The following is a 27,637-nucleotide window of genomic DNA, read 5'->3' on the forward strand; positions in this document are numbered from 1 at the left end:
ACATAACCCTCAGATCTCAGCCTCCTGAATAGCAGGGATTACAGGCATGAGCTACCAGTGCCCAGCAAAAGCCCTACTCTTTGGGGCATTGTTGTTTGTTTCTTTGTATTTAGAAATGGAGCAATGGTAGTTTTCTCTATCTTTTCTCTCTATACAAATCCATGCAAGGGAGACTAAGCAGCAGACTGAGCCTGCCAGATTTCAACTTTATTTTAATTTGGCAATAAACTAATGTACAAACTGTGCTATAAAACATTGCCTCCAACCGCACCTCTCAGTCTGTCTTAAACACTTCACTAAACGTGATGTGTTGGGAAACATTTAAAGCCAGAGAAAACAAAGAGCAGATGTGTCTGTGAAGAGGAAAAAAAAAAGGGAGAAAGTGTTAAGAATATGGATATACCTCAGCTTTGTGGAGCAGGCTACCACCGAGCTCCTGGCGTTTCTTTTATTTAGGGTTTATATTGGAGGAGCGATTTGTGAAAAGGGAGAATGAGATGAGGTGAAGTCAACACAGACCAACACACACTGCCAGAACTGAGGCTGCCCAGTGGGAGTGGATGGGAGGCACTGACTTTCTTCACGTAGCCTAGCAGGGCCTGCTTCTTCCTTGCTCTGGAGGAGTGACTGCTCCTCCACTGACCTTCAGTAGAGGGCTTGCTCTTTAGCTGTATGCAGAGCCCCGGTTTGCTGCATGCTTGCAGATGTCCTGAACTATGAAGGCTATAAGCTCAATGCCTATCCCAACAGTCAAGACATATGAGGACACATGGACCTCCTAAAAAACAAAGCAGGCGAGGACTGAGCTGCAGGCACCTGGAAAGCATGCACTCACATTGGGTTGTGTTCAGTGTCGGTCTCTGCTCTGACCACTGAGCCTGAGCGATCTCATATCGAAGCCTTCAGGTTTATTTGCGAAAATCACTCACGTTTTCATTCACAATGTTACAATCTCTTGGTTTTCTTTTTGAGGTATCTTACAACTAACTCAAAAATGTACCAAGGAATACTGGGGAAGTTAAAGAAACGTCATCAACCTCCCTATCTGGGTCCCAATTCACTTTTTCCATTTTATCTTTCTCAATTTCTCCTCCCTCCCTCTCTCTCTCTCTCTCTCTCTCTCTCTCTCTCTCTCTCTCTCTCTCTCTCTCTCTTTCTCTCTCCTCCCACCCTCCCTCCCTCCCTCCCTCATAAGATATTAAATTATTTTAGGGTTAAAAATCACATTTAGATGCTTGATGAGATCACTGGTGGAGGGGGTGGGGGAGAAAATCTTTAGGACAGTCTGGTTGACACATTAATCGGTTTTATGGTAGCAAAACCCAAAATTCCTGAGATAATGCCTTCAAGGGAGAAGGATTTATTTTCTCTCCCAGTTTCAGAATTTTCAGGCATGGCTACATGTACTCACAACATACTTGCAGTAGCCCTGGGAAACAGAGGAACTTCCCCAGCTCAACGAAGGCAGGAAGCCAAGAACTTCTTGTTACAACCTTCAGAGGTACATTCCTATTGACGTACCTCTTCCAACTAGGTGCCACCTCCTACCTAAAGATTCCAGAAACTTCCAAAGCAACAACACCAGCGGGGCCCCAACCCCTTCATCCATGAACCTGTGGAGAGAATTTCAGATTTAAGGCTAAATGTGGACCATCCTTTGTTCTGGACTAAAATTTTCACACAAAAAGATATTGTGAAGACTTTTTTCTCTTAATGTTTTTAAAAATAATAAATTTCTATAAAGAAAATTAGAAATATTTAAAAATTATATCATTTCCCTTTTTCTGAAACTCTACCAGAGAGCAGAGATTTACTATATATTTCAGAGAATCATAATTTATGCAAGAAAGAAAGAGAGAGAAAGAGGAAAGAAAGAAAAAACAAAAGCAGTCCTAAGTTTTCAACATTTTGGTTTTCTAGGGAGGGGTTTTCATTAAGGGAGTTTCTATACACAAATAGTGGAAACCCTAAATATCAATACTAAGTTAATCAATATCAATTAAGGATGACTTTTAGTTAAGATCATATATCGTAGAAGGGGGAAAATGTACCACCAGGGCATTTGATAACAAATGATAGAGTTTGAGTTACTAGGCACAAGCACACTTATAATAATAATAATATAGTTTTATTATCTCTCATAATTACTGTCTTCCCTCTCTCATTCTGCAAGTTTACATTTTATGTAAACAATTTTATATCTATATTTTGTTTAATAATGAAAAATTCCTTTTTTCCTCTTGCTCATTCCCCGCTGTACTGAGCTGCCCCTAAGGCAGAAGCAAGGCTTATTACAGCTGCTTTGAGAGCTGGAGTTTGCTGAGAACAACATCTCGGTGTGTCAGCATTTTCAGAAATCCCTGTCAGAGTGGTTTCTCACCATAGACAGGTTAGAGCAAGTGGGAGGAGTGTCCGCTCACTTCTTCGTCAGCCTCTGCCAGTGGCTGTGTGAATGTGGGTCACTTGAGTGTTGTAGTGTCTTTCACTGCAAAGTGAATGAATTAGCAGGCCCTGACGGATGGGACTGATGGATGATGCAGAGATGGTGCACGTTAAACATGACACAGAGCCTGGCCTCCTGCAAACATTGCATAGATGTGGTCAACAAGGACCCAAGACACAGCAGACCTGCTGAGCCACTGTAGTCATAAGCTTGTCTCAGGCACATTTTGCCTTAGTTCAGTCTCCAATATGGGAAGTAAAGACACTGTTATCCATACTAAATGACTTTATATTTTATTATTTTTTTAATGTTTTGAAACCAGGACTGGGACTTAGTATATGACACTCTCACCCATTGGCTGGTGCTCTAGCCCCTGAGCCATGCCTTCAACACTCTGAATGCCCTTTAAAAGCTACTAAAAGCTACTGTAGAAACAGAATGCAGTTAACAAGGAAGAACTGGCATATAGCACTTAGAATGTAGTGATTATAATGACATCAAACCATTAAATATTATTTACCTTCATAGTAAATTTATTTATTTTTTATAGCCCTAGGAATCCCTAGAACAACTCCAAAGGGGTAAAATTGGGATTAAAAAAACAAATGGAGTTTTGAAATTCAACCAGTAGAGATACTCAAATGATTTCTGCACAAGCACAAATCAGAGAAGACATTGCTCTCTATCCAAGGCCATTACATTTCCTGAAGACATTTCATGTAGTAAAAAGACCCTCCTCAGTTTGTTATACAAAATATGCTGAGCATTATATACCATGCTGGTTTGGCAAGCTTTCTGTGTGTTTGAAATTTCCCAATGTCAGAGCTGATTTCAAATCACATGAAAATGCAAATATCCAAGTACAAAACTGGCAATTAGAGTGGAATCCAGGGAGCCTGCTAAATGTCAACCCCAATCCTTGTTTATAAAACAAATTCTCAGGTACAAATGCCATCAGATGCAAACAAGAAAGGCCTGTTTTTCCACTTAGATACCATGTGTAAACCACTTGTAGCATTATTTTTCTCTTGCTACCTGAAACAGTTTCATCTGCTTTCCTCTAATGATTTGGTAGACATGGGCTAAAAGAGTAAGGGAAGAAGGGCATTGTACAACAGATCATAATGAAGGTTGGAACAAGAATAATTGTGGCACTTGATGACTAGTATAGGATTTGAAGCAGAGGTATGTGTTTTCATTAGTGGTTAATCAGTCCTTTGCCACCAACACTTGTCTTTAAGAACCTTGGAGAGGGCTGGGAATACAGCTGGGAATGGGAGTTGGGTCTTAATTGGTAGAGTCTGCTAATCTTGAGCACAGAGTGGCTCAGGGACAGTGCCCAGGCCAAGTTCTAGCCTTAGGACTGGAAAAAAAAAATCTTGAACAGCAAGATTTTTATCATAATATTTTTCTCTATACCGTCAGATCAGAATTCCTAAAAAGTATTCCCAAATGAAAATGGCCCATGGACACATAATGGTCTTTCCTTCCTAGCCAGCTCCAATATCTCTACCCAGTACCCTCATCCTCAGAATGCAAAGCCCATCTTCAAGGAATGTGACAGACTTCAGTGACAGCTGAGGAATGGCCAGTGACAGATTTGATAAATCCAGCTACAGGAGGAATTGATGGAGCCAGCAATGTGTCATCATTCCTTCTCACTCTTCATCAGCAAAGTCTGAGTGTTCAGCCTCTGTGCTCTTGTCTTTTGACCTTGCTGATATTTGGATTCAACCAATATTAGCTCCTCACAACTTTTGATAGGATTATATTTACCCAGTCTTGTCCCAGGCTCTGTGTTGCTTTAGTTCTTACTTCATTTTTCTTCATACATCCCATCCATACTGTGTGTCTTGCTATTGATAAGAGAAAAACAAAAGCACTACTCTGAACTTTGCTGCTGTGTTTATTTGTTCATACTGACCCATTCCTCTGGAACATTTCTCTTTCTATATCCTTAGACATTTGACTTTTCCTCCAAGGTCCACCTTGAAAGGGTTTGTGGGATATTGTTTGTTTGTTTGTTTGCAAAATCACAGCCTCTCTCTCTCTGTGTCTCTGTCTCTGTTCCTGTCTGTCTTGGTCTCTATTGGTTTCTCTCTCTCTCTCTCTCTCTCTCTCTCTCTCTCTCTCTCTCTCTCTCTCTCTCTCTTTATCTCTTTGTTCAGACTGGGTCTTGAATTCAAATGTGAGCACTATGCCTTAGTTTTTTTTTCCCCCTCAAAGCTAGTACTCTATCAGTTGTGCCACAGCTCCACTCGTAGTTTACTGCTAGTTAACTGGAGAGAAGAATCTTAGATATCCTTGCCAAGGCTGGCCTTCAAACCATGATTCTCAGATTTCAGCCTCTTGAGTAGCTACAATTTCAAGCTTGAGCCACCAGTGCCCAGTTAATTTCATTTTTCTCTTAATAGGCCATCATCATGCTGTAAATAAGTGTTGTCATCCCTATATATTTTTCGTGATATCTCTTACAATCAGATTTTTGCCTTTGAGAAAAGTCTACTGGGATGTGTTTGGTGTTGGTGTCTAGGATGTCATCGTAGTTAGCTCACAGTTTATTTCCTTCTACTGTGTGAGTGTGTGTGTGTGTTGGTTATGGGGGTTGGATGCTTTTTTGCTCAAGGCTACTATTCATCCTACCACTTTGAGCCACAGTTCTACTGGTTTTCTGGTGGTTAACTGGAGATAAAAATCTCAGGGACTTTTCTGCCCAGGCTGGATTTGAACCATGGTCCTCCAATCTCAGCCTCTTGAGTAGCTAGGATTACAGATGTGAGTTACCACAGCCCAGCTTGCTATAGATATTTTTGAGATTCCCTCAGCATAAATTCAGGCCACTTTTCATGCTCTGGAACCAGAGCACGAGAACATTCTTCTGAAGGCTCACTGAACTGATTCTCTTTCTTCCTACTGAGTCTGTTGGAAAAACATACTTGTTATGTGCCAAGCCTCAGGCCTAGTATTAGGAATTTATCTGAAGTCCTTAAGGTGCCATCTCTTTCTTCCTAAAAAAGAATGCAGAGACAGCATTGCAAACCAGAGAGCCATGAGGGGGATGAGGGCCATGTACCTCTGCAATCCCCAGGGCAGTATTAGAATGAAGCAAATAAATAGAACTGGCAGGGTTTTTCTGTCAGCCTTTTCAAGCAGTGCAATTTGCAGGCCCCCTGCCTCCAAGACGTTCAAGGCAGAAAAGGAAAGAGGAGTAAGCAGGCAACCTTGAAAAGAGCCAGCAGCAGGAAGGAGGTCTCCAAAGGACGCCTCTCAAGCAGTTATATGGAAGGGATCCAGGAAACAGCCCCCACCTGGGGGAAGTCACCCTGAGCAGCTTTATAGGGAACAACATCCCATTCCATCACCCAAAGCCTGAAAGCCTACCATCATGACTCAGCCTCAGTGCCATTGTCCTTTCAGCCAATTTCCCTGGAATTGCTGTTCTTTTAGCCATTTCCTGGTGGCAAGAGAAAATTCATAATGTGTATCTTACACATCAATCTCAATCTCAAAAGAGACCCTGATCTAATTTAGGAATATTGAAAAGGCTTACCAGGGATAATCATAAGTGCCATTTTTTTTTTGGCATCAAACTTAGGAAGTCAAATTTCCTTTTTTTTCTAGTAGAAAGACACCACTCTTTCATATTGATTTACCAACCTGTGCATTTGGCAAAAAGGAGGAAAAGAGCAATAGGGAACTCCTTCTCCTAGATTCCTTTTCTCCCACTCCATCGTTATTAGCAGTTATATTAGCACACTCCGATATTATCAGCGCCTGGTATGAATCCTCTTTTTCTGCTAGCTTTTGTCCATCATTGAACTTACAGTTTTGCATCCTTCCTCAGTATGGTCCCATAGATGCGTGAAGGTTAGTTCTCATTTCACACGCAACACTAACCCTTGAAATGGTTGAAATTAAATACTTTATAATTAAGTGTATTTTTATCTGCACTCTTCTTATAGTAGACAAAGGCAAATGGTAAGAAAACAAGCCAATGTGAGAGGGTATTTTTTTAACACTCTGGAGAGGAGTATGGCAGGAAAGAGAATTGTTGACAGCCCCAGACCAACATAATGACAGTGGGGAGGGTAAGGCCTGGAGGCTGCTAATAGATTTTGAGTGGAGACGAATGTTGGGTTTGTGCTCATTAAGCTATATTTACTAAAGCAGTGAAGTGGTTTCAGATCAAGCAGAATGATTTTAGACAAGAAGGGTTTTTGCCTTTCGTTCTTAGTTAACCAGAATCTCCACATCCCCCTGCTTTGAACACTTTCCACTTCTTAATATTGGTTTCCTCTATTTTGTACCAACATTGAAGAAATAAAAACAAATGTGCACTAAGAATGGCATTGCTGGGTGCATGACAAGAGTTAGCAGATGAATATTGCGCTCCTCGAACTTGTGCAAGTGTTCTTTCACTCCCCAAGCTTTCTTTCTCTTCCTCCCTAGGCTTTGGCACTGTTGGAGAAAGCTGCTGCTGCCGTTTTCTCTGATGTGACAGATAGTAATGATAGTTCTCAGTTCTATGTTCTGACAGTCAAAAGAAACCTTGGAGCTGAAGACAGACAGGGAGGGAAATAAATCTTATTTAGTTGCTGCCAATGCTATGAATTTTATTAAGGGACATTGACTCATTCTGCAGGGAAAGCCTTCCACTGGCAGCTGAAACGGAATCAGTGGGTAAAATGCTTTGATACCTTTCCCTTCTTTGTGCAGGGGGACACTGCTGTCAGACTCTGTAGGTTTAATTAACACATTAACTTGAACAGCCTAGAGTTGTTGTTTTCTTCCTTTCTTGGTGTAACACCAGGCTGGACAATTAACTTCTTAGGGAGAAAATGTTTGAAGTAGGTGGGGGAACACAGAGCTCCTTTGTCTCTGAATAAATGTGTAGGACCCTGTTTTTGCAAATCCTTGGGCATTTCACATGTACTGATATTTATAGATTTTTCTTTTAAGATATTGACCTCTCACTATCTATCCATGGCAGTAAAATATATTCCTGTGGTAAAGTACCATTGTTCATCCACAGAGAGACCTGAGCTCCTTCCTATGTAGGTTCATGAGCAGGAGATTGGATTATGCAGATCAATACTTTTTTTTTTTTTAACTTCTTGGCTAGCTTCTATGTTCTAGGCACCTATCGGTAACAGAAGGGTGAGATTCATGACACCTAAAAACGTTGCCATCACATTAAAGAGTCAGGGTGCATTCTCCTATGTTTGAGAGTGATTTAATACAGAAAGGTATATCTACTGTGTGTTGTTTGAAGACTCAGTGACTACTAAAAAAATGATATATAAACATGTGGTCAAGAGTTGGATACACTGTAAATCTCTGGAGAGAAGTCAGTGGAAATCTCAGTGGGCAGGGGGAGGGTTATAGAGAAAGTAGCCGTTGATGTAGTTCTGAAAGAGCAGGCATGGAGGTAGGCAAGTCCTGAAGCAACCTTCAATCGAGATAGGTAGTATCATTGAAGGCACAGTGCGGGGATGCACTAGGTGAGAGTGGAAGCTGAGAAAGTCAGTCCACCAAGGGTGGCTTCCCAAAGATGGAATTAAAAAGGATGTCGCTGGGCTGAACACAGGAGATGTGGCTTGTTGCGTTGTGTTGCCTATCCAGGGCCTGAGGGTTCGTTAGATGCTCACAAATAATGAAGCAGACTTTTGAAGCTATCATCTAATATTCACAGATACTTGGCTGGTTCACAGGATTGAATCCAAGCCTAATACAGACGTCTTAAAAGACATAGGGGAAAGGATAAAGTGTAGATTCTCCCATCCAGGAATTCTTTTCTGAGATGATTCTCTGTGGGAAAGGAGATGAAAATCCCTGTTGTAACCTGATGAGCCCTCACAGTTACTGCTTGATTCTTACAGGGGCAACATAAGTCCACCTTTCATGTGCTGAATTTTTATTTCGAACCATCTTGATTCTGTTTCTATGCATTAAGCTTTGCATATAAATATAGATGTCTGTTTACACAGACATAGCCATATTCCAGTGTTGTGAATTCTTTTTTTTTTTAAATTTACTCTAAGCTTATCAAATGAAGTCTATCTCTGGGCTTAATAACTAAGTAGACCAAGCTGGGCATTGGTGGCTTATGCCCATAATCCTATTTATTCAGGATGCTGAGATCTGAAGGACTGTGATTCAAAGTCAGCTCAGGAACTAAAGTCTAAGTGAATCCATTTTGAATTAATCAGTAAAATGCCAGGTCTGAGGTGTAGATCAAATGGAAAGACTATGGTGATCATGAAAGCTTAGTGAGAGTATGAGTCACTGAAGTAAAGCTCTAGTACTGAAACACATGCTCTCACACACACATGTACAAATATACATGCATACACACAGTAAACCAAGTATACAGAGAGAAATTGATGACATCTGTTGTTACACAAATCTTTATGACTCCATGTAAGATGCTCAGGAAGTGCAGGGTATGAGAACCACAGTCACCATACTGGCTGCTTGGGTTCTGAGTCACAAAGGAGTAAGCAGTCCCAACCTCGTTCTCTCCTTTCTGTGAAGAAAGCTCTCTCCCATCTCCTCTGGGCCTTCTTAAAACACAAGCAAGCAGGAGGGTAGTGAAAAACCCTGTTTCTTTTAGGTAAGATGGGTGTGTCAGTCAGCTTTCTACAACAAAATGCCAGAGATAATCAATGTATAAAAAGAAAGGGGGCTGGGAATATGGCTTAGTGGTAGAGTGCTTGCCTTGCATGCATGAAGCACTGGGCTCAGTTCCTCAGTACCACATAAACAAAAGGCCAAAAGTGGAGCTATGGTCCTAGGGGTAGCCTTGAGCAAAAAGAAGCCAGGGACAGTGCTCAGGCTCTGAGTCCAAGCCCCAGGACTGGCAAAAATAAAAAAGAAAGAAAGAAAAAGGTGGTTTTACTCACATTTTTGGAGGTTTCAATCTATGATATGCTATTATTTATACTTGCTTCTGCCTGTGGTAAGGAAATACACCATAGTGAGGATGTGACAGAGCAAAACTGCTCACCTTATGGCCCAGAAGAAAGGGCTTGGGGTCCACGATCATCTTTGACCATGCTTCCAGTCACCCACAAATCACCTATAAATGCCCTATTGTCCAATCTCTCACCACACCTCACTAACACCATCCTGGAACTAAGCCGTTATCACAAAGGACTTCAAAGTCATTTAAGTTATAAATTTTGGCATTAGGCAAAGAAGAAACTATAAAAGAACACTTTGGAGCTGAAAGCCACATATTCTCCTTGTCTCCATGCTGGTCTTTGGTATCATTAGAGGCAAAAGAACTACTGTTTTAGGAGCCAGAGATTTCATCCATCTGGGGATACAGGATGTTTTGATCAGATGGATAGAAGTCCCACTCAGGGGTCAGTGCATACTCTGATGGGCTGTACCTGATTTCTGCATTAGCATCCTTGGTGAGTCACTTGGTTAGTCATTTGACATTTCACTGTGAGTTGTGCCTGGGGAGAGAGGAGTAGGAAGGGTGATGGTTGTACTCAGAGCGCAGTGACTCACCATCCATTAAGTGGAGTAGCTGGCAGATACACGGTGGTGGACTTTTGAGGGTCAGGTAGGCCACAGAACAGACATAGAAAAGAAAGATGATGTTCCAGATGTTTCAAGTCAGTTACCAAACACATATAGGAACCAGAAATGCTAAGGAAACAAGATTCTTTAGGCTACCATCAGAAGACACTTTGGGGTCAAAAGATTCTCAAATGACATGAAGATGATCAGAGCAATGACTGGGTGCTGATAGCTCATGCTGATCAAGCCAATTACTTGAAATACTAATTACACAGGATACTGAGACCAGAAGATCATGGTTCCAAGCTAGCCCAGGCAGAAAAGTGCACAAAGACTCCCTTTCCAGTAAATTAGCAAAACATGGGGTTGGGGGCTGGGGATATAGCCTAGCGGCAAAAGTGCCTGCCTCGGATACACGAGGCCCTAGGTTTGATTCCCCAGCACCACATATACAGAAAACGGCCAGAAGCGGCGCTGTGGCTCAAGTGGCAGAGTGCTAGCCTTGAGCGGGAAGAAGCCAGGGACAGTGCTCAGGCCCTGAGTCCAAGGCCCAGGACTGGCAAAAAACAAACAAACAAACAAACAAACAAAAAAAACATGGGGTTGGAAATATGGCTCCAGTGGTAGAGTACCAGCTCTGAGTAAGCAAGCCAAGCCCAGTAAGATCAAGCCTCAGTACCAGCAAACAAGCAAGAAAACCACAAGAAAGAAAGAGGGAGGGAGGGAGGGAGGGAGGAAAGAAGGGTAAGCAAGAAAAGAAAAGAAAAGAGAAAGAGAAAGAGTGAGGGGGAGGAGGAGGAGGAGGAGGGGGAGGAGGGGGAGGGGGAGGAGGGGGAGGAGGGGGAGGAGGAGGAGGGGGGGAGTAGGAAGGGGGAGGAGGAGGGGGGGAGGAGGGGGGGAGGAGGAGGAGGAGCAGGAGGAGGAGGAGGAGGAGGAGGAGGGAGAGGGAGGAAGAGGAGGCAGAGAGAAATTGAGGGAGGGGAAAAGGGAGGAAAAGAGAAGGAGAAGGGTGGCATAGCAGGGAGAAATGAAGAGTAGATCATAAGAGGAAAAGATCTTTGGGGATGGAGTGTGTAGGTCAATCCACATTTCCCGCGCAGCCATTCTGTATAGTTGCTTTTGAAGGGTGCTAAAGCAGTATAGCAAATGGATTTGAAATCTTACCAGCTGTGCAGCCATCTGTAAAATAGCCATAATACTTCATACAAACATGCGTTGTGTGTTGGGGTAAATTAATAATGCATGCCAAACTCTTGGATTATGGGAAGAGTTTCATTCCCTTAGTTTCCTTTGTTTACACTTACAAAAAAGATTGACATTGGCTCCTCATTGTTGATTTAATTTTCTTCTTTATAACTCGGTATTCAGAGCCATGTCTAAGTGGCCCTCCACATATTCATCCAAATGCATGCAGATAACTCAGGTTTATTCATATCTTGCCCCCATGTCACCACTTTGACACACACTGCTCCCTTTCTGAATAATGCCATTTTGGTTGGCATGAATTCTGTCATTTGTTCAGGTCCCAGTTGGTTTGCCACAGCCTCTGTGAAGCATCCCTAATTGACTCCTCTGCCTTTCTTTATCATGGGCTGCCTCATGCAATTCTCATTGTTTCTAGTCTGGCTCAGTTTGCACTGTGTACTCTCAGAACTTAGTCTAGATGATATTCTGGTCTTTCTGTCCTTGTTTTAGCTAAGTAAAAATGAAACGGCTGACTTTGTTCTCAAGCAGAACCATGTATAAACTCCAGTTTAACCAACTACCTACCACACATGTCATTTTTTTTTTTTTTTTTTTTTTTTGCCAGTCCTGGGCCTTGGACTCAGGGCCTGAGCACTGTCCCTGGCTTCTTCCCGCTCAAGGCTAGCACTCTGCCACTTGAGCCACAGCGCCGCTTCTGGCCGTTTTCTGTATATGTGGTGCTGGGGAATCGAACCCAGGGCCTCGTGTATCCGAGGCAGGCACTCTTGCCACTAGGCCATATCCCCAGCCCCACACATGTCATTTTGAAGAAAAAAAAAAAGGATAGTTAACCCTTCTGAGCCTCAGTTTTCTCAACTGTAAAAGGGAGATGTTAATGTTTGCTTTGAAGAACATACAGGAGTGGGGATAACTTAAATGGCACGTTCACATGGCACACGACAGGTGTCCAATAAATGGGCACTGATTTAAACAATGGATGCTTATGAGTTTCATGGATCATAGGGCTACAGTGCTAACTAACTTATTTTCATTACAGTTATACAGTTCTGCTGAATTTGGGAGAAGGTGGCTGCTTATCCAGGAAGGAGTGGTACCAAACAGGTTTTACTGGTAAGTTTCACTTTATCCTCTAGCACCTAAAGACATCACTTAGTAAGTGCTCACCAAAGAGCAAGAGTTAGCAACAAGAGTAATAAATGCTTTAAGTGTCTATTCACAGTTGTACCACAAATATCTTCTTAACTCAAATGGATTGCTGGTGTTAGTGAACCACAGTGATTTTATTTGCTTTGTTATGTGTTGGTGAACCTGTGAGCCAAATATTTTTAAAGAAATTAATAGTAACTTTTGTTACTAAAAGCACTTTATGCACATGTATTGAATACTACAATAAAGGTGTGTAATGTAACTCAGTGGGTCCTCTTCAGCCTAAAAGTAAATCTGTCTTCCATATGCTTTAGGTCTTTTAGACCTTTTTCCTTGCCATGTGGTTTGCAATCAATAAGCTTTCAGAAATAGATTGTGAATCATAAAACATATATGGTCTTGGTTGGAAGTACTATAACAAATGCCATACACTGGCACTTAATGACCAGGTATTATTTGCATAGTGTTAGAGTTGTGGGAGCTCAAGATCAAGATGTCAGCACACTTAGTGCATAATTAGGGCCCTTTTTTCCTTGCAATCTTATGCTGAACATGATGAGAATTCTGATCTCTCCTCCTCATAATGACACTAATTACACAATGATGGCATCACTCTCATGAACTTATCCAACTGCAATTACTGCCCAAATGCTTCAACAATCACCAAGTACCATTACTTTAGAGGTTTGAAGCAAATAATTTAACCAATGAATTTGGGGTGAGATAGAAACATTCACTTCATAACTGTATAATGTGCCTATTTACATTTGCATGAATGTTAGGGTTTTCTTTTTACCTGTGCCTATGGCATTTTTAAGAATAGGTCATTACTATGCACATATATAACCATGTCTATAATAGTTACATATTACTTGACTTTAAGAAAAATAAAGTGGAGATAAGTATTAATGTTTCACATAAAAAATCAACTGTATATGGTAGTAGAACGTGTTAATGGAAAAAAGAAAAATATGGAAGAGGCAAGAGAGAGAATATGACAAAAGAAAAACATAGCAGTTAGTATTTTTAGTTTTGTTAACCAATCTTCAGTTAAAATAGAAGTGGCTGTAGTTGAATGTGAGGGAAATAACAGAAGTTAATTTTGGCTCTTAATGTTACCAAGATATTAGATCCTAGCAAAGCAAAGAGAATGTCTAGAATATTCTAGTATAATTTTTGTATTACCTATTTGATACATTTTTAGATTTCATCCTAACCTTTGCTAAAATGTTTAATTTGCTGCATCCAGATTTTATGTATTCTGCATATAGAAAAGGCATCTGTCTTTAACTACTATAAATAGTACCATAGAAAACAAGGTTCAGCAAAGAGTGTATATATCTCACAACTGCATTGTTTATAATAAACAGTACTTTGACATTTAGGAGCCAATGAGCTCCCTTCTACCAAGGCAGTAATGTCTCCCCACCTCCTTTAGTATCCAGAAATCAATTTCTCCTGAAGTCACACTGTCCCTCACCAGCCTTTGGACCTAGACACAGAAGAGATGACCATGATTCATACATAACAGCTCCTTACTCCACTCTAGTCCTCTCACTTCTCCATGAACTACTAAAGAGCATGCATTTTTAAAAATGCTTTTCATTTCCTAACTCAGCCCTCAAATCCCGGTGGGAGTTGAAAGAACTGCATTAGAGCAATCTCTTTTTTAAAAAAGGCCATGAAATTTCCTGAAAAAGTTTATGTTAAGCCATTTGCAAATAAGTTGGCTCAAAGACAATGCAGGAGGATTTCTAGGTGGAATGACACCATTTCTTCCCCTGTCATAATAAGACAATTTTATCGGAAGTGGGTCCTGTGGCAAAAAAGCTTACTCACCATCCTTGGACATTGCTGTTGCTAGGGATCACTTGAGCCTTGATTCCAAAGTACAAATGTACCTTTCCCAGGTCCAGGAAGCCAACAGTCTCTTCCTGGTCAACATTTTTTTTCCATTTTTATTCAATTAATCTCTCATTGTCTAAAAATAATGAAGTCAAGCTTTAAAAGAAGAGAAATTCCTTCCTTCTTTCATCAATCCCTCTTTACTCCCTTTCTTTCCCTCCTTCCTTCCCTCTTCCCTCCATCCCTCCCTCTCCCCCTTCCTTCTCTCTCATAGTGCTACAGAAAGGCCTCATTTTTTTTCCCCTAAAATGAATTAACAGAAAACATGAGCATGTTCTCTTCTTTGTTTATCCTGGAAACAAAGTCAGTGTTTTGCCAAAGAGAAAATGATGAGGCATTGATCTTTCCTCCAGCCAGCCTTTCACATGATCATAAGTATCTGCCGACAGCAGCAATGCAGAGGAAGAGATGGAAGTTTCTTTCTGTCACTAGGAATAAAGAAAAGCGTTGCCTGAAATGATGGGCAAGAATTGAGATAAGATAATTTTCATGTGCATGGTACATGTCCAACAATATTTTCCAGCTGGTTGGTGATCTTATTTACGTGTGCCCTTATTGTAAGCTGAATAGTCATCTCTGCTTCCCCCATGTTAATTTCTACCCTTCTTTATCTATCCTTGAAGAGGGGTCTTCTACCTGAAATATTGATGAGCAAAATCCTGGTAACCAAATGTCATAAAATTATCATCTTTATGAAATCATCTGCTATTAATGAACATAAATTCTAATTAATCTTTATGTTAAAGAAAATGAATAAACTTTATTTTTTTCCTATGGGAATAGTAAGATGCATATTTCCCAGTGAAGCCATAAGATAAACACTGTTCAAACTTAAGCCATTTAATCCTCATAACAATCTTCTGAAGGAAGCTATTCATTACCATAATTAACAGATGGGAAATCTGTGGCACAGAGAGGTTAAGTAAATTGGCCATGGTCATAGAGCTGGAATATGCCAAAGCTAGGATTTAAAAGCAGGTTATTTCCAAAGCCCATGATCTCCTAAGTCAATAGCCACTATTACTGCTGTCTCTTGGCTTTCCTCTTTGAGCTGGAGCCATGAGCCCTGGAAATCTGGCTTAGGACGATGAGTAGTAAAAACTCAAAGGTCTATTGGTCATTGTGCCTGCCTGAGTATCTCTCCAACCAGGCTTTGCAAGAGACCACTAAGTGTTGTTTAAACATGGCAACTTTTCCAGAGAAAGACTAAGACCTTATAAACTGCTCAGTGCCATAGCTCTTAACATAGCCAGGGTCCAAAATGGATTTCTCTAACCCTAAACTGAACCATTCAGTGGTTATGGATAGTAATAGAATACTGCTCATAGAAAAAAAAAAGATGAAATTGTCACTTTCTGGCATCATATAGCACACTTTTAACTTGTATTTATTTTGTGTGGCAATAGTCATATAACTCCTAGAAGCAATAAATGGCAAATGTAAAATAATTATAGGGTGTACCATCTCATTCATACCTTATCTTAGTGATTACTACCCTGAGGCCTGTAAACACAAACTTTCTTCTAAGGTGTTCTGATTGCTTCTAGAATGGACTTAGGACATCATATTAAATATATCTTAGCCTAATGTTACTCTTAATGGATTAGATGTCCTTTGTGTTTAAATTATAGCCATAGTGGTTGGGTTCTTTCCCATGTCAGAAATACATTATACTGAGAGGCAAGATAGGCTAGCAAGTTGGGGCTTCAAATAGACCTCAGATTGTCTCTTCCATTTACTAGGTAAGGGATTATGGGGAAACTAAGTCAATTCTGCATGCCTTCAGAACTAAGTGGAATACCTGGAAGCAAGTAGTAATAACACTGCTAATAGTTGACTCTATATTTCTACTATATTTATATTTGTCCTGCTTTCCCCCTCCCCCTTTATTAACTTCATTTTCTTGTTGACTTTCCCCATTTTGTGACACAGCTGGACACTACTGGCTTTAGGCTTCCAATCTAACACCTGAGAAGTTTCATCATCCAGCTTGATTCTTTTTCTGTGAATCTTGGTATCTGGACACAGAAGATGATATATTTCTTATGCCAGATAGACATCTTTGGGAACTGAAATAGAGGATTGAAATTGACATCAGGGGCTGGGAATATGGCCTAGTGGCAAAAGTGCTTGCCTCCCGTACATGAAGCCCTGGGTTCAATTCCTCAGCACCACATAAATAGAAAATGGGCAGAAGTGGCGCTGTGGCTCAAGTGGCAGAGTGCTAGCCTTGAGCAAAAAGAAGCCAGGACAGTGCTCAGGCCCTGAGTCCAAGGCCCAGGACTGGCAAAAAAAAAAAAAAAAAGAAGAAAGAAATTGACATACAATCAAATTGTATCATTTGAGGCTGAGTGAAATGTGTTTTAATTCTTAGGCACAGAAAAGTGACTTAATATCCCCCTAATCCTCATTAAGTGGCAAAGAGAGAGCTTAGTTCTCAGTGATCTTCAGCCCCTTCATCTAAGCTATCCTGTCTCCTAATACAATAGAAATACCACGTAGGAAAAAATAAGACCACCATTGCTATCAGTTAAACATAAAAACTCACCTAATCCTTTAGGGAAAATATTTTGCTAAAATGCATTTTATATAATGCCTTGTGTCAATTTTGGAAGCAGTCTCAGCTCCAAAGAAAATAATTTTTGAAACTTCTGTTATTTACGAAGGGATGAGGGGCTCTCATTAGGGAAAATGTACAGATGGGAGAGCTGACTAACATCCAGATAAAAATCCATTGAGACATTCCTGTTCGTTAAGTCACTATGATGGTCTAGGCTCACAATTACCTTTGATTATCATTCTCACTGTTGTTAGATAGTAATTATTATCTCTATTCTAATGAAATAGAAAAGCGATGTAATTTAACCATCATAACATAAATAATGGGTAACAACCAGATTTTTTTGGGGGGTGGGGGTGCTAATCATGGGGCTTGACCTCAGGGCTTGGGCGCTATCCTAAACCTCTTTATGCTCAAGGCTAGCACTCTACCACTTGAGCCACAGTGCCACTTCTGAATTTTTTGAGTAGTTTATTGGAGGTAAGAGTCTCACGGAGACGTTTCTGTCCAGGCTAGGTTGGAACCATAGTTCTCAGATCCCAGCCTCCTGAGTAGCTAAGATTACAGGTGTGAGCCACTGGTGCCTGGCTACCACCAGATTTTTAAACTTATTCACTCTGACTTTGTGACTTTTGTTGGCAGTGGACAGTAGTTCTTAATATGAGTAGCAAGCATCCTATTAAGTATGAAAATGACAAGGAAACCTTAGCACCATTTCACCTAATTAAAAATAGGCTCAGATTTGTTTATTATATTGGTCTGATATGCATGACACTGGCTAAAATGGGGGAGGATTAAATGGTGATTAGATATTTTCTGTGACAGATTCACCCACGGGAAATGAAGAGTTAGCTCAATAACTGACCTTTGTTATTTTGGATGCAAAGCTCATCTCACTGATATGTTGAGAGGAGGGAGGCCATTGTGAGGGGGAACACATGCCAGCAATATCGAATAGCAAAGAGATCAAGAAATGCTTACAAATCCATACCCGATGTGTTCAAACTTGTGTACACATTTTGTTTCTCCCTACTTCCACTAGCAGTCAGTGTGGATGATTTCCCAGTCATTTTTGGCCAAAAAAAAAAAAAAATCATACATTTTCAACACTTGCTGTGGGCCAAACTTGGTACTACAGCATCCTGTAAGCATTATGTAAATCAATCCCAAAAATCATGGCTAGAAAAATGTTTATGGGTCAAGACTACAGATATGATAGAATAATACAACTTGTTAAAAAAAATAATTGACTTGTGAATCTGAAAAATGAGAAGAGTTAGCATTAGTTCTATCCCCACTAAATCTAGAGGCTTATTAAATGCCACACATCTTGTTCTGTCTCTGTCACTTAGTTCACCTCTCCTCTGTGCTAGCTTCATCCTCAGCCATGCTTCCAAGTTACCTCTGGCAGGTTACATCTTCCAAAAGAAAGAAAATACCTTCTCACTTCTTCAGGCAAAATTACTATAATCGAATCATATGGGCCTGATTAGGTAACATGCCCAGAGACATACCTGAGGGGAGATTCAACTTTAGTAAAGCACCTTGACATAAAATAAAGAACAGTTACACCCCAGAAATGGCTGACATACTTTCACCAAAGAATGGGAAGGTGTTAACAAGAGGAGTTCATTATCCATGGATATATGAATCCTTCTTTTACATGAGAAATAAATAAGGAGGTAAATTTTCTAAAAATCCCATAGAGGTTAAATAATTCTGCCTAACACCACAGGATAGTATGCAATAATTATTGCATTTAAACCCTAGGAGTGTCTGACTTACTATGTTAGTATCTTATTATGTCTTGTGCTATGATTCCATATCTATTATACCTTCATGTTCTCCCATTTGTCATGGATCTGGGAAGCTTGTCTAGAGCTTGTTCCTGTAATGGCATGGGGGTGGAGGGGGAGAATCCCCCATCCCTCCAAGAGTCCACCACTCAGAGACAGTCTCAAGTAAAAAGATGAATTTATTGGGGAAGTTCCTGATAGACTGGTCCCAGGTTTCAGAAAAACATATAACACAAAACAGAACAGTGGCACAGAGGCTTACTTCCAGAGGATTGCAACAAACCAATTCAGCTCCAATGGAGAGCTGAGTTGGGATGCCATGGGGACGACAGACACAAGACTCGAACATGTGGTATGGCATAATGGTGCCTGAGCTGGCCTGCCCCTAAATAGGGTCAGGTCAGGGGGGCAGGGTCACAGGAAGCTCCCAGTTCCAAGCACCTGACAGCTTCAGTAACCTATAGGCCATGTGCCCACCCCTGTCTTTTGGGGTTTAGGAACTCTCATTACCTGGGGATGGGGCTTCCCTCCCCTGTAGGCATGCATATCAAGAACTGGCCCAGGGATTGGGGGGCGGGGCACTACTGTTTATGGGGAGAAGGAATCTTCCCACAGGCCTCTGAGCAGAGGGGGCTGGGGAGATAGTGGAGATGGAGTCAGCTTCTGCCCTCTTTTGCTGGCCAGATCTGACCTCCATATTACATTCCCTTTAAAAAGTAATTAATTGGGCTGGGGATATAGCCTAGTGGCAAGAGTGCCTGCCTCGGATACACGAGGCCCTAGGTTCGATTCCCCAGCACCACATATACAGAAAACGGCCAGAAGCGGCGCTGTGGCTCAAGTGGCAGAGTGCTAGCCTTGAGCGGGAAGAAGCCAGGGACAGTGCTCAGGCCCTGAGTCCAAGGCCCCAGGACTGGCCAAAAAAAAAAAAAAAAAAGTAATTAATTGATATTGTTATTAAGTCATTATTCAAAGTGATTACAATCCCCTAAGTCAGGTTATACTTCTATCCTGTAAGTCCAGTTATGCCACAAGGCCCTAAAAGCTTTGAGTCACACATCTATCTATGGGCCCGGAACCAGAGAAATGGTTTCTCTGATTCTGACTCAAGTCATTGCCATTCATTCTTGAGGCCTTGTCAGTCCTGACACTGAACTAGTTTCTGGGTTCCCTCTTTTTTATTTTTGTTAACTTGTAGTTTGCCTCTAAGATACTATGTCACCATGGTCCTTCTTCTTCCGCATACAGATACCCTGGCAATCCAACACAGCATCTCTGAAACTTAATATCTACCCTAAAAGGATGTGTAGGATATGGCATGTGAATGCCTCAGTATCTTTCTCTTTTCTCTGGTGGATTGAATGGAATCTATAACAAGAGATTGGGCCTTTCCATTTTTATTCTCCTAGGTTCTGCAAACTAGAAATTCAGTATGCTTTGGTGAAAACCTGCAGATGCTATCTAAAAGAAAGGAAGGAAGGAAGGGAGGGAGGGAGGGAGGGAGGGAGGGAGGAAGGGAGGAGAGAGAGAAAGATATCTAGAAGGATAAATATAAGAATATCCTGGAGCATGGATTATTTATTTATTGTTTCCTCCTATAATTCTACACCACTTTAGGTTTAGGGAAATATTTTCAAAATGGCTATCACTGAGAGCTGTAAAATGGGACAATAAGGGATTGGCAGAATGGAGGTCTTATTGAAATCAGTGTTGGGGTCACTGAAGTGTAAAGGAGAAACTGAGAGTCTGTCTTCTCTGAGCTTCTGTTATGAATTCCTGGGTCAAAAAAGTAGAAAAGATGCACCTCCCTTCGACATGTACGTTCCTTTAGCCCGTTGTCTTGATTTTTCTGCAGTTCTGGGAGGAAGCCCTGTAAGAAGGGCTATGCTATTCAACCTCTGGAGGCCAAAGTGCCATGACAGTGAGCCAGCTTGCAGGAAGCACACCACTGAGGCCAAGGGATCTTTCCTGGCTCACAGGTTTATGAGCTGAGCCTTGAAACACTTACCATTAAGATTTCTCTTGTAAGGAGTGCACTATCCTTTCCTTCTCCTTCTCCTGCACCCCTTTGTTCAAACTCTAGCTATGGTTGCTACTGCATGCCGTGTGCTGACATTCCCTGTATTACTGGAGCTGAAGTTCTCTGTGGAGACAGCCCTGTCTTCAGACTAGAACTAGGCCTTCAGGGAGCAAGCATTGAGGAACAAGAGGGGCCCAGATTCCCTAAATTCCCGAGTAGAGAGTGGCCATTCTGGTCTTCTTAGGCTGTTCTTCCATTCAGAGCATTCAGGCCATGGTGGCTTCATCTTGTTCACTTAGGATATCAAGATGGCAGAGTAGGCAGGCTATTCTTTACTTCTCAATGCACAGGAAGCAGGGGTATCTATGGTTTTATATATATCCCTACCTAGGAATAAATTATCCTTATGGATTTGAGCACAATGATTAGTTTTCAGGACCTCATATATGTCAGGAGATTTTGTCCCCCCCTTTTTTTATACAAAGGTAATGTATGAACATCTTCATTTATCATTAGGATCATAATATTGGATTTTATTAGCATGATATCAACACTAACCTTTACCAAGGAGCTTTGTTTGGCTCTTCCTATCTTATTCTTATCTGAATTTAATTGTTATTTTGTCCCAAACTCATATGTAGTGCATCATAACACACACAATATTGCAGATCTTTATGTGTGATTGGAAGGAAGAGCACAGGTTTAGGGCCAACATATCCAAGTTCAAATCCCAGTCTCATTATTTCATAACTGGATAATCCTATATTTCACCTTCCTAGGCTTCATTTTTCCTTCTGCAAAGTCTGGTTTTGAGAACTGACATAACATCATTATTATCACTAGGCAACTTAGCATTTAGCATGTTTTATAAATATATGAGGTTTTTGTTTTTAAATCCTCTTCTCTCTTACCTGCTAAAAGACAAGTTCCTTAAGGACCAAGGCTTTACCTTTCACCAAGGTAGCAGAAACTCATAGATTTGGATACCAACATCCACACCCACAACCAGACCCACACCTACACCCTCACAAAAGTACTGATGTTCACCAAATTCCCACACACGTGTATGCACACATGCACACGTCAACCCTCAAACATAAGCAGACTGAAATTCATTAAGTAGACCTCATTTGTTAAATTAGCAGCCATCAGAGGTGACCCCGTCCCTTCTACCTATCTTGCAAACATTAGAGTTTCAAAGACATTGAAGTACATATCTAGAAGGGGATAATTCTAGAACGTTTAGAAGGCACAGGTCTCTTTTTCTTTCCTTTTTTATGCCATAAGTAGTCAAGTAAAGGTGTTTCAGTTCAATATGTCAAAGTAGGAGCCCAGTGATCAGTGTTATATCTTCCTTCATCCTTCTGCCATGTATCCCAACGCCACTCTTCCCTTTAAGTTACTTGGCTCTATTTGACTGTCCTCATCTTCCTATCCTCTCTCCATTTGTCTGCTACGGCACAGGTTTTGTTATACTTGTTTATTTGCTCTCAGCTGACCAACCTAAGTAGGAAGGACATCCATGACAGTAGAGGAATTCAAATAAAGACCTAATGTCTGGACCCTAGACTAGGCTTCCAGTGAGCTTGCCTGGAGTGGCTGATGCTGACAGCTTCTTCACTCATTTCAGAAAATGAGACCATTGAGAAAAACAACAACTGAGTCCCCCCCCCCCCTTTTTTTTTGCTTTCTTTCAGTTGCCAACTCTTCTTCTTAGGTCCTCCCTTATCCTCCCAGGTATTCCTGGTTGTGTCTTCACCCCCTACCGTCTGAGCGGAACCCTGTGTGGTTTGTAAAGAGCAGTGGTCAGGGACAGGAGGTCATGCTGGAGATCTCACCATCAGGGTGTGCTTTGCATTTCTTGCACCTGCACTAGGAGACCTAGATGAGAGCACTTCCATTATCCTTAAGAGGCCTGATGGTTTGTCTTTTTATCTTGTTCTTGATCTCCACTGGAGTAGTGTTTTCCCACCCACTGTTCTTTTCCTCCACATACTTAACTTTTGTTATGTTTAGCAAGTTTTCCCTACATATGAAGCTAAATGTCCCCATCTGAGGTGTGAGCCTTGACCACTGCATCCTGCATTCACTAATGGTTGTCATTGACTTGTGTTCCTGTATCTCAATGATTTCCTCCTCTCTTAGGCTGCAGCCTCTCTATCTTTAAACAGAGATTCAATCACTTCTCCCAATTGGCACTGAAAATTCTTGTGAAGATAGAGTGTATATCATTTCCATGAATGACAGTGAAAAGACAAAGTGAGAGAGATGTACGCTCCTGGTTCTCCTATTTATGCCTTCCTAATTTGTCATTACTGAGTACTAAAGGATATTGATTTAATGCTGGTTATCAAAGCCCACTTCAAATTCAACAGATTTGGAGAGTTTTATCATGTTTTCAGAAGTATTTCCTTGTTTGTTTAATCATGATTCACGTGAGTATTGCCTTTTAATTTATAAGAAATGGTGAGTGGTGGTCAAGAATAACAGTCCTGCTGTCAGAACACTTTAGCTAGAATCTTATTTCAAGGAGTGTTAAAGAGCTGTTCCACTTTGTTTTGTCTCACAGTAGTCATCAGCAAAATATCATAAGATTATCTTCAAATTCTTGTCAGAATCAAAATCAGACAATTAGGTTGGACACATGATATATGGTGAATAAATGGTAGCTACTGTAATAAAAAATTCAGATACGATTATAATGGCTCATCTCTTCAATTCCAGTGACTGGTTGGCAGAGAATGGGATAATCCAAGTTTGAGGCCAGCCCACACAATCATGCTACCTAGACCTGCCTCCCCATCTCAACTAATAGTCTGGATATGGTACTTCATTTGAGCTAAAATACGACTGCAATGCTGGCCAGTCTGTGTAGAAATTCAAGACTTGATCTAAAAAAAAATTACCAAATCCAAAAGGTCTGGGGTGTGGCTCAAATGATAGAATTCCTGCCAAGTAAGCACAGGCCCTGTGTCCCCTTCAGTACTGAAAGAGTGAGGTGGGAGGGAGAGAGGGGAAGAAAGAAGAGGAGGAAGAAGTAGAAGAGGAGGAGGAGAGGACATTGATATTAATGTATTTCTGCAATATAGCAATGCTATTTTTTAATTTAATTTATTTATTTATTGTCAAAGTAATGTACAGAGGGGTTACAGTGTCATACGTGAAACAGTGAATGCATTTCTTATCAAACTTGTTAGCTCCTCCATTGTTTTTCTCCCATCTTCCCCCCTCCTCGATTCCCTCCCCATCCTCCCTCAAGTTGTACAATTGGTTTATAGCCTATTGTCTTGTAAGTATTGTGGTTGCATTGGTTCACATTTTATCCTTTGTCTCTCCATTTTGGTGTTCCCCTTCCCTAATTCTAATTAACATACATACAATACCCAGTGTACCAAAGCAAGGTACAGTGACATCAGGGGTAAAATCATGGGGGAGAAAGACAAAAGAAAAAGGCATAATTTCATATGGTACATTGAAAATATCACCAAAAGATAAACCACTTATTTCCAAATCTTATAGTTAATTCGCTTAGCCTCCTCTTATGTAATCATATGTACATTGCTATTGACCTATTGTGCTCCTCTGCTAGAACTATTCTAGACAAGTACTAATTGTTTCCAATGAGTGAAACAATAGAGTTTATGTTTTTGGGGGTCTAGCTCACTTCACTTAGTATATTTTTTTTTCCAGGTCTTTCCATTTCCTCATGAATGGGGCCAAGTCATTCTTTCTATTAGAAACATAGAATTCCATTTATATATCTACCACATTTTCTTGATCCATTAATCTACTGAGGGGTATCTGGGTTGGTTCCATACTTTAGTGATGGTAAGTTATGCTGCTATAAACATAGTTGTGCTGGTACCTTTAGTGTGATCTTGCTTTTAATCCTTTTGATAAAACTCCATTACAAAACTATAGTAATAAGAACAGATTGGTGCTGGCACAAGAACAGGCCTAAGGACCGATGGAATAGAACTGAAGACCCAGAAATGAACCCGCAGACCTATAGTCACCTAATCTTTGATAAGGAAGCCAAAAAATAGGATGGAAAAAAGACAGCCTGATCTTCAGCAAATTGTGCTGGCAAAATTGGTAAAACACCTCTAAAAAAATAAAGCTAGATCCTTATATATCACCCTGCACCAGAATCAATTCCAAATGGATCAAAGAACTCTATGTAAAAACAGATACCCTGAAAATATTGCAGGAAGGAATAGGAGAAACACTTGGCCTCCTTGCCACAGGTTGAAACTTTCTTAATAAAGACCCAGAAACACAACACATCAAAGCAAGGTTGAACAAATGGGATTGCATCAAACTGCAGAGCTTCTGCACAGCAAATGATAGAGCTAACAAGATAAATAGAAAGCCCTCAGACTGGGAGAAGATCTTTATTAGCAATACTATTTTGAATAAATTCAATGATTTACATTTACAGTATCAATTTTTAATGTGTGCATGTGGTTTCCTTTTATATTGCCCCAGAATCAGGACTGATGAATAGAATCTGAGTTTCTTGTTTTAGTATAGTGTCTCAGTATTATGTTTCGCAAATCACCTAGTTAATACTTAGTTAATACTAAGTTATTTTAAAAATTCAGTTAACATAGAGTTACTTTTATTCCTAGTCACAAAGTTTTAGGAAGGAGTCCTTGTTCTCAAGGAGATGGTGGGTGCATGGGTAAGACAGTAAATGGAACTTTTATCAAAGAACACAGACGGGTTATGCGTCTTCATAGTTATTCAAAAGAGCTGCTATAGCCAAGGAGGTTTGGAGTCCAAGATTACATGCCTGCCAATCTAGAAGGAAAGATCAGCATGAAATCAGGAGAAGAGCAAGGATACAGTAAATCTAGCAGCCCCCTTCATTTCCCTTTTGTCTCCTCCAGCCTAGTGCCTTCAAAAGGAAATGTCTGCTTCTGATTCTCTCCTATGTGCCAAAGCTCACCTTTAATTCCTTCAAATCCATCCTAAGTCATACAGACACTCTGAGAAATACAGATACAGCTTAGTCCAACAGGTGCAGTACAAAGCCATCTCAATATCCCCTACAAAAGCATGTCACCTATGTACCCTAAGTAAGTGGTCTAAGAGATGTTAAACTTTAAAACATGTCCATTTTGGGATAGATGAAATATTTGTAGCTCACTGAATACATGTTTACCTAATGAGTAAAATGAAGACTGGATATAGAGAACAAGTTAGTCCTAGACATTTATTGTCTTTGTATATAATTTATAAGGTATAAAATGATGAATTCAAGATAGATCACCCCCAAACAACCTGAGAACATGCCTCCTTCGACTGTGGGGAAACAAAGGCGAGTTGGACAAAGAAACATCCGCAAAGCAAGTGTTGTGAAACCCATGTGGATGGATGTATTTGTGCATCAGAATCTCAAGACTCAAGGAGACTACAGAAACCATTTCCCCTGACCTTCCGAGACTTGTAGGAACTGCTTCTAAAACTTACTAAAATGGATGAGAAGAGCCTTCTGGAAAGAGAATGGAACTTTGTCAATCAGGATCTATCTTCCTCTAAAGAGAATAACTGGAGGAAATGGACCTGTCTTCCTGTTTTTTATTGTTGGCTCTGGCACTTAAAACATCAACACCTCTAAACAGAACAATTCCATAATTTAGAAAAAGCTGTCAAGGTTTTCCCAGGCATGGCAAGATGTGCCCCAGGGTAGGGACAGAACCTGCATTTATGAGATTTATGGTAAGGGTTTTACATGGCTGCCCAAGTTTAAGGCAGATAAATCCCACAAGACAAATACTACCAATAATTGAATTACACAGCCATTATCATGTACTGAGCAGAGCAACTTTATGACTCTATTGTGACAAGATGAAACTTGTTAGAATATTTATGTGCCTGAGATCGTTTGCACATTGCTATCTTAGACAACAAACCAACTCTTTCGAGTGCCTCCTATGAGCTCTTAGCTTTCCTGAGCAGTTAAGGAGGAAAGGAAGGCAAAGTGGCTGGGAGATGGGTGTCCCAAGCAGCCAGAGCTCACAGCCCCCTTGGTGCAAACCTCATGTCTGACCTCTGTATTTCAACAGCATCTGAGCCCAGCAGGGTTATTCTGTCTCCAAATTTGTGTTGTTCTGGATCAACCAGGAAAACTCTCAAATGCATAAGAATTCTGGCTATGAACATTGCTTTTTTACTTCTGAACAAATTGAAAGTAAGAAAAGCCAGTAATGAAAGATATTACTTTAACCTTACTAGTTTTCTTTCTTTCTTTCTTTCTTTCTTTCTTTCTTTCTTTCTTTCTTTCTTTCTTTCTTTCTTTCTTTCTTTCTTTCTTCTCTTTCCCTTCCTTCCTTCCTTCCTTCCTTCCTTCCTTCCTTCCTTCCTTCTTTCCTTCCTTCTTTCTTTCCTTCTTTTTTTCTTTCTTCCTTCCTTTCTTTCTTTCTTTCTTTCTTTCTTTCTTTCTTTCTTTCTTTCTTTCTTTCTTTCTTTCTTTCTTTCTTTCTTTCTTTCTTTCATTTTTTTCCATTTCTTTTCCTTTTGGACCCAGAATATGTTTCTCCTGATGTGGCCCTGGCTTGCCTGGATTTAGTTACATTTTTTGAGAAATTATGTAATTTTATATTTTTAAATTTTAATTTAGGGCTGGGAATATGGCCTAGTGGCAAGAGTGCTTGCCTCCTACACATAAAGCTCTAGGTTTGATTCCCCAGCACCACATAATATGGAAAACGGCCAGAAGGGGCACTGTGGCTCAGGTGGTAGAGTGCTGTCCTAGAGCGGGAAGAAGCCAGGGATGGTGCTCAGGCCCTGAGTCCAAGGCCCAGGACTGGCCAAAAAAAAAAAATTTTTTTTAAATTTAATTGTCAAGGTGATGTGCAGAGGGGTTACAGTTGCATACATAAGGTAATGAGTACATTTCTTGTCATACTTGTTACCCCATCCCTTGTTGTTCTCCCACCTTCCTTTCCCCCATCTTTTTTTAATGCATGTTGAATTTCTAAATGAGAAATGCTGAAATAATACAGCTTTAAAAAAACTAGCTTTAT

At 40.6% G+C, this 27,637-nt stretch overlaps 1 protein-coding gene across 5 annotated transcripts in view; it reads left to right on the plus strand.

Annotated features, from left to right (window-relative positions):
• Sorcs1 (sortilin related VPS10 domain containing receptor 1) overlaps window positions 1–27,637 on the plus strand; it is a 497,305-nt gene that overhangs the window by 331,484 nt on the left and 138,184 nt on the right. For all 5 annotated transcript variants that reach the window (XM_048338294.1, XM_048338297.1, XM_048338296.1 and 2 more), the window contains exon 5: window positions 12,216–12,289. In XM_048338294.1, coding sequence (XP_048194251.1) covers window positions 12,216–12,289 — 74 coding nt within the window. The remainder of the gene's footprint in view (window positions 1–12,215; window positions 12,290–27,637) is intronic.

The sequence above is a fragment of the Perognathus longimembris genome, chromosome 2 (assembly GCF_023159225.1).
Source record: "Perognathus longimembris pacificus isolate PPM17 chromosome 2, ASM2315922v1, whole genome shotgun sequence".
In the NCBI taxonomy this organism is placed as follows: Eukaryota; Metazoa; Chordata; class Mammalia; order Rodentia; family Heteromyidae; genus Perognathus; species Perognathus longimembris.